General features: G+C 43.0%; 1 protein-coding gene across 1 annotated transcript in view; it reads left to right on the top strand.

Annotated features, from left to right (window-relative positions):
- The window catches only part of SEMA5B (semaphorin 5B), a 132,829-nt gene extending 127,638 nt beyond the window's left edge, over positions 1–5,191 (top strand). Inside the window, exon 21 of the mRNA XM_054380966.1 lies at positions 5,036–5,191. Coding sequence (XP_054236941.1) covers positions 5,036–5,191 — 156 coding nt within the window. The remainder of the gene's footprint in view (positions 1–5,035) is intronic.
- Positions 5,192–12,088: the final 6,897 nt, after the last annotated feature.

Below are 12,088 nucleotides of genomic sequence, written 5' to 3'. Positions count from 1 at the left end.
GGTACTGAAAGTCCCACATGAAGCTGTTTTGATACATCTGGGAGAATACAAGCAAGTAGGTCAGTGGATTATGACTTAGTGATTTGGAGCAGAGGCAGAATTTGGGAGAGAAAGTAACAAATGGAAAATCTGAATGATGACTTAGGCTAAAAATATCAATGGAGAAAGCTGCACAAAATTAAACGTACGCATATGGTACAATACAGTCATGTTTAACACATCCAGCACTTGGCTCTACCGCAGGAGCAGCAGCCTGCGAGTGCATGTCAGTAGTTTCCCTGCAGTAGGAATACCAGGAGCTGAGCAGCACACAAGGGAGGAATATCTGTAAACTTTCTCCTTGGACTCTTCTAGTTCTAACTGATTGCTAATGCAACAGCATGAGTGATAACAAATTGTTTCTGTATTTCTGTATTTCTGTAAATATGGAAGCACTCAGGATTCCGTTGTGCTTAGTTGACAGATCTCATGTAATTGCTGGTTTACGTTCTCTTGAAACCATATCCATCTATCTTAGCCCATCTGAAAACATCACTGCTTTGAAAAGCAGAGTTCCTTGGCCATAAGATTTTCCAGATGTATTAATCATATGCCAGCACAACATGATAACATGTCTTTTAAAGAAGGCGCTTGAAGCCGTGTCCACTTTTGAGCGATCCACCTGGCTGGGCTAGTGCATTCTGGTGGTTTACTTCCTGCTAACAGGTTCTTGAATTGAGGTTAGCAGTGAACAGACCAGAAGAAAAATGATACCACCAGGATGTCATGGCTCATCCTGGAAGGGAGGAAGCAGATAAGTGTATTTGACTGATGCATGTTGAGTTTCTAGTTATTAGTTGAACAGGACACTTTTTCTACACACATTCCATAAGTTTTCATACTAGCTCAGGGTCTGGCCTCACTTTTTATAATGAATGTCATACTTGCACAACTACCAGAAAGTTCTTTCTTCTCAGTGTAGGATAGAACGAAAATGAAAGCCTGAAGTAGGTTTCCCTCAATGTTTGAAATACATCATGTGTGTGGCAGAGTGATCTTGCACTAAGTGATGTTTCAGTGGTAAACGCTGACCAGGATTTTGGTTCTTTCTGATCCTGCTTACTGAGCAACCAGTCCCAAGAGGCTGTAGCTGCTGGCAAGGGGACGTAGTAGTATTTGATATGGGAGGGAGCAGACAGCAAGAAGGGTAAAATACAGATTGAGTGACTGGAGAAGTGTCATTAGTAAGGTCTGGTGGGTGCCAATGACTGACACAGCTCCCTGCAAGGTGTAGGCTAGCAGTGCAGTAGGGCTCAGGCAGCAAAGGCAAGTCTTCCTTCCTTCCTTCTCTGAAACCTTTAATGAGAACAGCCTGAGTTCTAGGGCACTGCTTTGGTCAGTGTAATTACTGCAGCCACAGATATGTCCCTGCCAAAGCACCAGAGAATTGTCCCTTCTAAGAAGAATTATTGGGCATTGTCTTCAGCAAACACTTCTTGGGCACTATAATACTGGGGACATGGCTCAAAGCTGGCTGAGATGAAGAATCACTCATAGAAGTTGCCCTGTGAGCAGGGGTCTGTGTTTGGTTTTGTGATTGACTGAAGTTGTGCAGGGGTGAGGACTCAGCCTTTCCAGTTGGGACTGATAAATATTGGTGGGAACACCTATGGCTGCAGCAGGCTCTTTTCATCCCCATATTAACTCCAGTGAATTCAAGTTCTTAGGCTTTGACCATGACAGCACAACGCATATAGCATTGAGGGAATATCTTCCAAAGGGAAAGCTGTTGGGCATGTCTGTGCTGTCACAGCAAAAAATTGCAGGACAAAAGCAAGGGTTAAAGCTCTGAGTACAACAGAACAGGAGCCCACCCAGAGAGATTTAACTGTTCACCACTTCTCCTGCAGTGCATGCACTAATATGTGTGTGTACTTCTCTAAAATTCACTGCTGCCTGATTTCCCTTCAAAATATCAACCTATTTCTAGTGCCAGGGAACTTAATCATCTATTTATTAAAATGAGACAGACAATAAGTTTGTGTGGGGAAATGCTAAGGCAGTGCGCATTGATCATGCTGATTTAGGACAGGATTGCCATCCCAGTGCTTCCAGAGACAAATTCCTTGCAGCTAATTGCATTATAAATTCCACTAAACCATTTTCATAAGTATTTCCCTAAGATATAAGTCCTCCATCAAAAATAAAACCAAAAAGAGCAAAGGAGCAGTTGTGGGGTTTTTTCCTAATTAAATGTTATATGAAAGTAAGATGAGCAAGAAAGGGAAAAAGCAAATAGTTTTAATTAAATGCTAAGTCTGCTGTAAGGGGTAAGCTTTAAATGCCATGGAACATGTTGCAACTCATACAGATTTTCCAGCTGGAAGCCAAAAAAGTAAAGTCCTGAGGTGTATGTTCTCATGAGGATCAAGATGGTCCTGAGCCACCCCAGGTCAGGATTTTGATGTCACCATATTTCAGAGGTGATAATCCTTGGCATGAATTTTAACTGTCCCAAAAAGTGACCCAGACAAGGCCTGGATGCTGGACTGCCTTTAAGACAGCCCAAGGAGTGTGGCAGTGGAAATCAGCCTCATCCATTTGCTGTGGTGGACCACGGCTGCAGGGTTACACTGCCTGTAGTGGGTATCCTGGGCTAGAGTCACCAATTAGAAGGAGCAATCATTGTGTACAGCTGATATGAACAACTGAGGTGTTTGTCAGAGAGCAGCTCTCCCAAATACTCACTGGCTGTACTTAGAAAAGTGTGTTTTTACAGGGGTCTCAAATGTTTTCATCAGGCTGGGTCAGAAGATACTGAAGCACAGAGCAGTTAATTGTATTTCCCAAGGAAACATAGCAAGCAGCAAAAGCCTGTGTCTGGCTTTCTTGTTTCTCACCCTCCAGCACAAAGCAGCAGATTATTGCCCACACTGTTTTAATATTTCCTTGGGTGACTGGGAAGAAAACATGACATTTCCTTTCTTCCTTTCATCCTGAGGGACGCAAATTTTCATTCCTTGGAAATATTTGTCACTTTAAGAATGCCTATACAAAGTCTCTCCTCTGTTCCTGCAAGTGATGTGCCGTGAGCTCATTTTAGAGGTTCCAGGCAGGGAGAGATTGCAGTCAGTTCAGGAGGAGGCTGGGTCTCCTCTGATTTTCAAGTGTGAGTTGTTTCAGGTCGTGTACCAAAAATATTACTAGGTAGTTCAGCAATTGGGAAATTTCTTTGCCACAGGAAAGCCTTTTTTCCTAACATCTTGTAGGAAACTGGAATTTGCAGCTCCCAGAGCAGCTGTAACTGTCAGTCTGCTATCAGATTAAAATAAGGCATTTTCTTTTCTTCCTCCTCCTCTCCCCTTCTCCATGCAGTAAAATTATTTCATTATAAAGAAGAGGGGAGATAAATTAGTGCCTGTGGTCTTGTCTTTGAACCCATCTTTGAACCTAGGGATAGCTCTGGTCATCTCAGCAGCCACAGCCTTGACTGCAACAGGGAAGTGCACAGGGCACGACCCTACTCACTAACTGTAGCCTCCTAGAAGTTGGGCACCCACTGTTGGCAGGTCACCCCATGCTGCTGCAGCCAGCACAGACAAGGGCTTCCCCTGAAGGCAATTTCCAGCTGCACCTGCCTTCATGCAGGAAGGAGACTTCTCCTTGCTTTGCTGATGGATAATATATAATACAATCATAATGCCTGAAGTTTAGGTGGCTGAATTTAGATGGGTTGAATAGAGCTAATGAGCTTGGGTATTTCATGGACTTAAGCATTAATCAATCTTCATCTTGCCCTGAGCCTGGGTCAGGTGCAAGGTGTTTGTCCAAAGGGACAACTGAGGTAAAGTGGTTTCTCCTGGAGCATTGGGTCGTGGCAGAATAACCATTAGGTCCCAGGACTAGTTGCCCCATTAGGCATTTCCATCTCTGTGCTCCAAGCAGGACGGGTGCTCATACTCTCTTTAAATGTGCTGGGCCTTCTTCATAAGGATGCTGTAGCAAACATGCCTAGTGTCAACTCCCAGATCAAAGCAGTCAGTTCCCTGCATGAAAGCTATTACAGGTGCACATAGGAGTGACACAGGCCAGAAGATAAATGTAAGAAATTTAAGCCAGGGGTTAGTTGAAAAAAAACCTGTCATAAAAGTTCCTCAGCCAAATTCCCCAGAATTAATATAAAGATGCATGAGGAAGTTCCATAAAATGATTGCATCCCACCTCCCAAAATGGGGTTTTATCCTTGTACAGAGGTAACAGCTGGAATAGGAGTGGGCTTTCATCTGGGGAGAGGGGCACATCAGCTTGCTGGTGCAAAAAAACAAAAGAGGGGGGAAGAGGGGAGGGAGGTAAAAAAAACATTTCTATATTTTTATGAAAAAACATTTCTATATTTTTATGGTAAAAGGGGCATGTGTAGTTCTCATTTTTTTATGTTGTCATTGCCAACAATTGTTACATGGTTGTTAAGTTTTTTAAGTCATTTTAGTTTCTCCAAAAGTGACCATGATTTGTTACTTATACTGTAGCTTACAGAAGTGACACACTTAATATCGGGGGGTCCAAACCTGGACATCTACCAGTGGAGATGGAGATCAGGTAAATGCACACCTGCTCTTCCAAAGAGTAAAAGCTGCCCTTTGGCAACTGTTTGGAGAGGGAGCTGCAGGCTATAACACAAGTGTTTTGGAAGAGATTAGATTGAGTGCTGCCACCAATCACCAAATTTTGCATAGGCCCAGCATGGTTTTGTGTAACGATGATGCTCAGACAGCGTACCATCTACCAGGAAACTCCAGGTCTCTGGAGAAGGCTCTGGGTTCTGGCCCTAGCAGTAGCTGAGTCAGGTGCAGCGAAGGAGACCTGGCAGGCGCTGTGGTCCCCCGCAGACTAGCCCCATAGCGAGTCTGATGTGCTGTCGTACTCTCCCAGCCGGAGGGAAGGCGGTGGTGGCTGCATAGACCATGAGGCAGGTGAGAGGGAGGTGTCTGCAGCTAGGAAAGAGTAATTATGTGGCACTGTTGCTATGTCTCTCATCTCCTCTTCTCTTTTACAGACACTTAACAAGAATAATTTGATACCAGACGACAGGACCAGCTTCTACCCGTTGCAGCAAACCAATGTGTACACGACAACCTATTATCCCAGTACACTGAATAAATACGACTACAGGCCCGAGGCCTCCCCTGGAAGGACCTTTACCAACAGCTGATGATGGACAGATCCTATAGGACTGGATCACTTTCTATATGATTTTTTTTAATTGATTTTATGGACCAAATACTGGCCCAGCCTCTAGATGTAAATATTGTACAGTAGGGTCTTTTTTTTTTTTTTTTTCCTTTGGTTAATTGTATTTCTTGTAAACAGCACATCTCCTTACAAGGACAAAAATGCGTATGGACCATTCTGCAGAGCTTTTGTGGATATTTGGCTGGAGGTGGCTCTTACTACTGCAACTGTTTATGGTTGGAAAACCAGTATTGCTGTCCACCGCTGATGTTGTCAAAGTGATGGCTGTGTGCTGGGCTTGGTGGCCAGCATATAGGAGCACATGACACATGAGTGCACTCTAAGCAAGGCAAGAAGTGGCCTCCTGGGGCAGGGGTGTCTGTCCAGTGAGGAACATCCTTCCTGAGACAGGGTAGCAATGATGCACTGGATGACATGCAGCTAATGAGACAGGCTGAGTGGGACTCCATTGTGCCAACAACTTGAAGAACGCTTTTCTTTTCTTTTCCTTTTTTTTAATTTTTTTTAAATGTTTCTGCAAAAGAAAAAAAAAAAAAGAAAAAGTGACTTTCTAGGGCAGTGTTCCCTATATCTTCAACAGGATCTTTTCATATTACAGGAAATACTCTCCACAGCCTTCTTTGGTAATACGCAGTTCAGCTGATGGGGAAAAAAACACACAAACAAAGCGCATTACCCAAAGAAGCTTTCCAGAATGTTTCCAGTCTTAATTGAAAGAAAATTATACAGGCAGTGAGACACTGAGAAAAGTAAATGTTGGAATAACATCGGAGACATGAACTTGGAGTGCCTAACAAACAAAGATCTTTATATCACTGGAAAAAAGATGTGATGATTGCCGCTCAAGAGCCATGGGCTTTTACTTTCTTCCTTTATCATATGTTTTTTTTTCTGAGACAGTGTTAACTCTTTTTGTTCTAGCTTTGATCTTGATTGTGGCTGCCAGGAAAGGCAACTTTAGAGGCCATGCTCTTCTTGTGGGAAATCACCATGCTTTGGGCTAATTTTTCCTCTTGTTTTATCATTGAGTTTTAGTTCATTTACTTTCCCAAGAGTGAATAATTCTGACTTTGAAGGGGGAGAAGGTATTTTTGTAAAGAATGTTTCCATAATCTGAGATGACCCAGAAAGTCTGCTGCACATTCTTATAGCGTCTTCCAGTCAGTACTCTGTGAAACGGTAACAGCTGAGTAACGTGTGTTGTTTGCCAGTATTTCTTTATTTTTCCTGAACAAAAACAACCCAACAAACAAATGCTGCTGCAGCTATTGAAAGAAATTGGGGCAGTAGCATTATTAAACAGTATATCCAGCCTTGAAAAAATGTAATTTTGTGTATGTGTGTGACTGTGTCTCTAAGAACTGTATTAGTTTGATGCAGAAGCCATGTTGTCTACAACCAGATGTTTGTCTGACATAGTTGTTTGGCAAAAAGGAAACTTATTGCTGGTGCTTAATGTACAATTACATCCAGTGTGTTAGCAACGTGAACAAGTTCACCACTGTTATCCATTCAGTGTTTCTAAATATTTATAATGAACTCCTGATGCTAAGGATTTTAGAATGTCGCAATAGTGAGCATGAGATAAAAGTACACCCTGAAATGTGCATGAGCTCCACGTGGTCCCAAGCTTGGCTTTGTTGTCTACATCTTACTCCAGCAGTTGCCATGCCCGTGCTTGGCCCTTGCCTCAGCTGTGTTCCCAGCAGCCCTCTTTGTCTTCGCTTTAGTTCAGGTTTCGCTGTAAGCCGACACTGAACGTCTGTCAGTGCTGTTCCTTTGCAGTTGCTTGTTGGGAAGCCCAGCTTGGGCTGTGTACTCAGCTCTTTCATGTAGGCAGCCAGTAGGAAATGAAGAAAGATTGCATTGCTTGTGACAGGTATATTGCTTTTCCTGTGAGGAAAAGCCAACATGGCTCTGTAAGCCTGTGTTATGGTGGTTTAACCAGAAGGCAAGAATAAAGTAGCCTCCCATTTTTTAATTACTTTGTTTGACTTCAGTTTGCAGTGATTGAAGGCCGTAGGAATATTTGTAACGAAGTGAGGTCATTAGCACTGCCAGGGAGGACACCTTAGGCTCAGTGGTGCCCATCATTTCCAGCAGGTGTTTTTTCTAATTTAGCAGCTCATCCTGCTCCTGCACTGGTATCACCAGGTGAAATAGAGGGAACAGAACAGGAGAGAGAAGGAAGTGCTCTTAAATAGATGTACTCACATTTGAAACAGCAGAAGAGTCAGGAGCTAATACAGACCTTGCAGCTCTGTCAGAAGCAACCTGCTGCAACAGAGGCTTGGTAGCCCTAACCCCACTGGCAGCACAGCTGGGGTGAGAGAGGCAGGAGTGAAGCAGGATCAACAGGGAAGCAGAAGAGCATCAGTAGCAGTTACCAGCTCATGCAAGGAGGGTCTTCCTAGGCCCCTAAATCCTATTTGAGGAGTAATGCCTTTGTGTCTCATGCCATAATGAGAGTTGATCTCATGTCACTGAACTTCCACCTCTCCCTCAGAAACACTGAAAACCCTGACTTAAAGTATTTCTAACAAGTATGGAGCCCAAGGGTTGAAAATTATTACATTAGACTATCGGGGTGGGATTTCCCAGCTTTAATTTATGTGATTCAGAAGAAGCACTGGCTTCCGAGGTCACTCTAGCCGTGGTAAAATTAAAGCCATCTCCAGGCTTCCTCTTTAGAAGATTTTCTGTATTGACACATTCTGCAATTACCATGCATGTGGCAGGATTGCAGCTGGAGTCTGGGGCACGTGAGCAAGTCAAACTTTGCAATTATTTTAATTTTCTATTTTTCCTTTCTTTTTTCCCCCTTGATTTTTGGCTTCACAGAATAATACGATCTCAACTGATTTATTTTTTTTTTTCTCCCCAAAGTGCCATATAGCAGCTGTAACTTGAATGCTCAGCTCACCAAGAGAGGTCATTACTGCCATTGTGCTTAGGAGGTGGATATTTTGTAGGCTATTGGAGGGTAGATGCTTTGAGGGTGGTTATAGTTTCATCAAGACATTCCTTCTTACCAGCCATCCAAACGGATTCAGCCCTTTTTCACATAATTGGCAATCACAGCAAGGTCTGTAGACTCCATTCGAGCAGAAAGTAGAATCTAGGAAAGGGGAGAAAGAGCAAAAAAAGGAAATCAGACTGCTTATTACTCAATTAATGTTTGCATGAGAGCACAGTTCTTTAAGGAGGGTGTTAACGTGGTGTGAGGGTTGCATTTTTTATGAGCTCTCTAATGCATGGCAGGTTAATTACACCATGTACAGTGATCTACTTGCAGTCCAGGTAATTTGGCAGCTTGATCATCAGGTCTGTAATATCTGTAGCAGTTTGAATTGCTCCTGCAGCTGGATGTTAAACTTGATAAAAAATTTCATATTCTTAAGGCCATCTTCCCATGCAGATGAAATGCATTTATTTGGGAGCATTGCTCTCCAAAAGAGTCTTGCTGTAGTTTGGTTGGGTTGGTTGGTTTGTTTGTTTTCTTTCACTTCTAGGAAAGATAAGGGGAATCCTGGGCAGTTCCTGTGTTGGTCTAGCACCACTAGTTCTCTGCAAACCCTTTGGACAGGATTCAGGTATACAGTATGTAAAATATGCTGGAAAGCTTTCAGCCAACTATGTAGCGGAAACATCTTTCATTGGGCCATTTTTCTTTCTTTTTTCGTGGAAGGGGCTGCCTTTCTGCCTCCAGCAGGGGTGTGCATTGTGGTATTGTCCAGGCTGTGCTGAGCTGTTGCTGTTGGGCTTTACTTCATCAGCTATCAGCAGAAGGAACTTGTGCAGCTCACTAGTAGACAAACCGTTTGACAATCAAACCACAGCGTAAGAGGTGCTGTTGCTCTAAAGGTGCACTTGAATGTTCAACATATGAGCCAGGGCTGCTCTTAACTATATGAACTGTACAGATACTATAGGATACTATATATGTATTGTCTTACCACCACTGTTTCTAATGCCTTACGTTCAGCAAATGAGATGTTTGGTTTGAAATCAACAGAAAGTAGGAATGGAGTCCACGTCTGACGCAGATCACTTGACATCTCCACTGTTAATCTGATGTTAAGCCCACCGGGAGAGAAAATTGCTGTCCATGGAGATTGATTTATTCTTTGTACCAAATGTAGTGGGGGCAGAGTTATATATATATAAATATATATATATATAAAAAAAAATGTAAATGTAAAGTTTGTGTACTCTTTTTTATTTGTAATAGTGTATACATGTATCTATCAGTGGATGGATACGGTATATATTTATAATATATACACATACAATATATATATTTAGCAAAATGCCTGCAGAGAGAACTTAGAATTAGAGAGGCAGTGCTGATATTCAAATTCTACAAGGACAAAGTGAAGGAAAAAAAAAACTTGTACAACCTAGTATCCTTTCCATTAGGTTTTAAAGAAAAAAAAACACTGCTGAGGTAAATGAAATATAATTTTTTAATTGAAAAGAAAATTGATTTTTATAGTTTAGAAATGCTGATTCTCTGCCAAATCACTCTGGTTAAGAATGATTAAGAAAAAAAGATTCTTGTTACTGTTTATATTTTCTGAGGAAGCCTCCCAAATCTCTCATGTGTGTCACTATTGTTTTTGTAATTATAAGTAGGGGGAGTAATTGCACAAAGAAAATTAAAACAGCAAGTCAGAGTAACAAATATTGTACCATTAGAGCAAAAGACATCATCCTTTAGAATGAGGAAAATGTCATCTTCCATGTTAAGGAATTTAGCAACTGCTTTCTGAGTTATTGATCAGGATTATAAGTCTTGCCTTATCCTCACACCAGGAGGTTTTAGGAGAACAGAAACCACACAGACTCATGGCTTCTGGTTTTCAGAGGGGTCCAAAAAAAGCCATCAGGCCATGGGAGTCAGAACCTTGGTGCCCTGGGTGTCCCTGGAGCCTCTGGAGTAATTCCTTACCCAGTCACTCCCTCAGCCAGCCCACGTGCACAGCACGGCACAGCACCCTTTGGAGGTGTCTACCGTAACAGAGAAATACCCAGGACCTTGGCTTTGAAGGATTTATTTTTTTCCAACAAATCACTTTAACGCCCTCATGACCAAGCCCAGACTTATTAGGAGGAAACTTCAGGTGCTTTCAAGAGCCAGTTTGGGGTAGGTGAGAAACCTACAAATTTGGATGCAGTCTGATTGCGAGAGCCTTTGATGCTGCCAGCACTTCTGGAGCTGGGTCCTTGTGGGACTTAACCAGCCTCAACTGTTTTACCTGGAAATTCCTCCTTTGGGCCTTTTGGGAAATTTTAGTTGTCTACAATAGCCGTGGCTGGAGGAGCAAAACCAGCAACCTGTTTTTTAGATAGCCACAAATCTAAGTGCTCAAAAGCATTTAACATAAGTTTGGGTCTTGAATTTAGAATCATAAAATGTTTGGGGTTGGAAAGGACCTTTAAAGGTCATCTAGACCCAACTCACTTGCAGTGAGCAGAGACATCTTCAACTAGATGTGATTGACCTGATCTAGTTAAAGTTGATCTTGCTTTTTCTCCATTCTGCCTCCAGCCTCAGCTGCAAATTCACCCCTGCTATTTGAGAGGGCTCAGTGCTGTCAGAGCAGCATTTGGCTTTCTGCAAGTCCCAGATGCAATTTGGTTTTCAACAATTCCGATCATGAAAAGTATTAACACTGCGCTGGGGCCCTGGAACCTCCGTGAGCAGGGCGCGCTTCGTTCGCATGCCACGGAGTCGAGCAGAGGTCAGCCTGCAGCAGCCATTAATAACTGCAGCAAAAACAGTTTTAGTCCCAACGTGTCAAACAACGCAAAACCAGCCAGCTGCATGTCAGGGGGGTTCCATCCTCACACCCTTCCTTAGACAACATTCAAACCTGTGCATACTTAAAAGCAATGTGGTTAATTAGAAGCATTCCCACAGAGGAAGCTTTAGTATGTGAGATGGAAATGATAGGATTTAGCTTGTAATTGAGGAGGGAGAGTGACAGATACAATACTGGATCTTGGATATGTGGGAAATTATTATGCTAACACAGAATGCTTGCCCCCAAACAGCAAAACCTGGAGAGTATTATTGGACTCTGTTGTGAAGGCACATCACCCTTCCTATGCAATTGAACTTGATGGTACTTTAGTATAAAGGTGACCTAGACTGTAATCACTGCCTTTAGACACTGTGAATTTTTTTTTTCTGGGGTACTCTGTATTTTTATATATTGTACAATGTAAAGAATAATTCAGAAATAAAACAGACCAACCTGGCAAGCCTGTGAGTTATTTCTCCTCCATGGCTGATGGGCGGTGGGGCTGGGGCTCCTGAGTGGTGCTGGCAGGACAGGTCAGAGGAAACATGGAGGAGCTTCTTCCTGACGTTGGTGGCCAAGGGCAATGCAATGTGCACTCAGTGGGGATGGGCAATTGCAGCATATGCCCTTTGTCTGCACTCCAGCTGAATCCTGAGGCCCACTTTCGGATTTTGTTATGCGTTGTAGACAATGTAGTTACAAAATTGTGTTACATTGCGTAACGCCAAAGTCTGTTGCTCCAGCAAAATTCCCCTCCCACACAATCACAGAATGTTAGGGGCTGGAAAGGACCTTGAGAGATCATCTAGTCCAACCCCACTGCTGAAGCAGGGTCACCTACACCAGGTCACACAGGAACTCATCCAGGTGAGTCTTGAATATCTCCAGAGAGGGAGACTCCACAACCACCCTGGGCAGCCTGTTCCAGCGGTCTGTCACCCTCACAGTGAAATAACTCTTCCTCCTGTTTCCATGGAACTTCCTATGCCTCAACTTCCACCCATTGCCCCTTGTCCTGTCACTGGGCATCAGTGAGAAGAGCCTGGCTC

This window comes from Indicator indicator, chromosome 5 (assembly GCF_027791375.1).
Source record: "Indicator indicator isolate 239-I01 chromosome 5, UM_Iind_1.1, whole genome shotgun sequence".
NCBI classification, from domain to species: domain Eukaryota; kingdom Metazoa; phylum Chordata; class Aves; order Piciformes; family Indicatoridae; genus Indicator; species Indicator indicator.
This window is presented reverse-complemented; position numbering and strand designations above follow the sequence as displayed.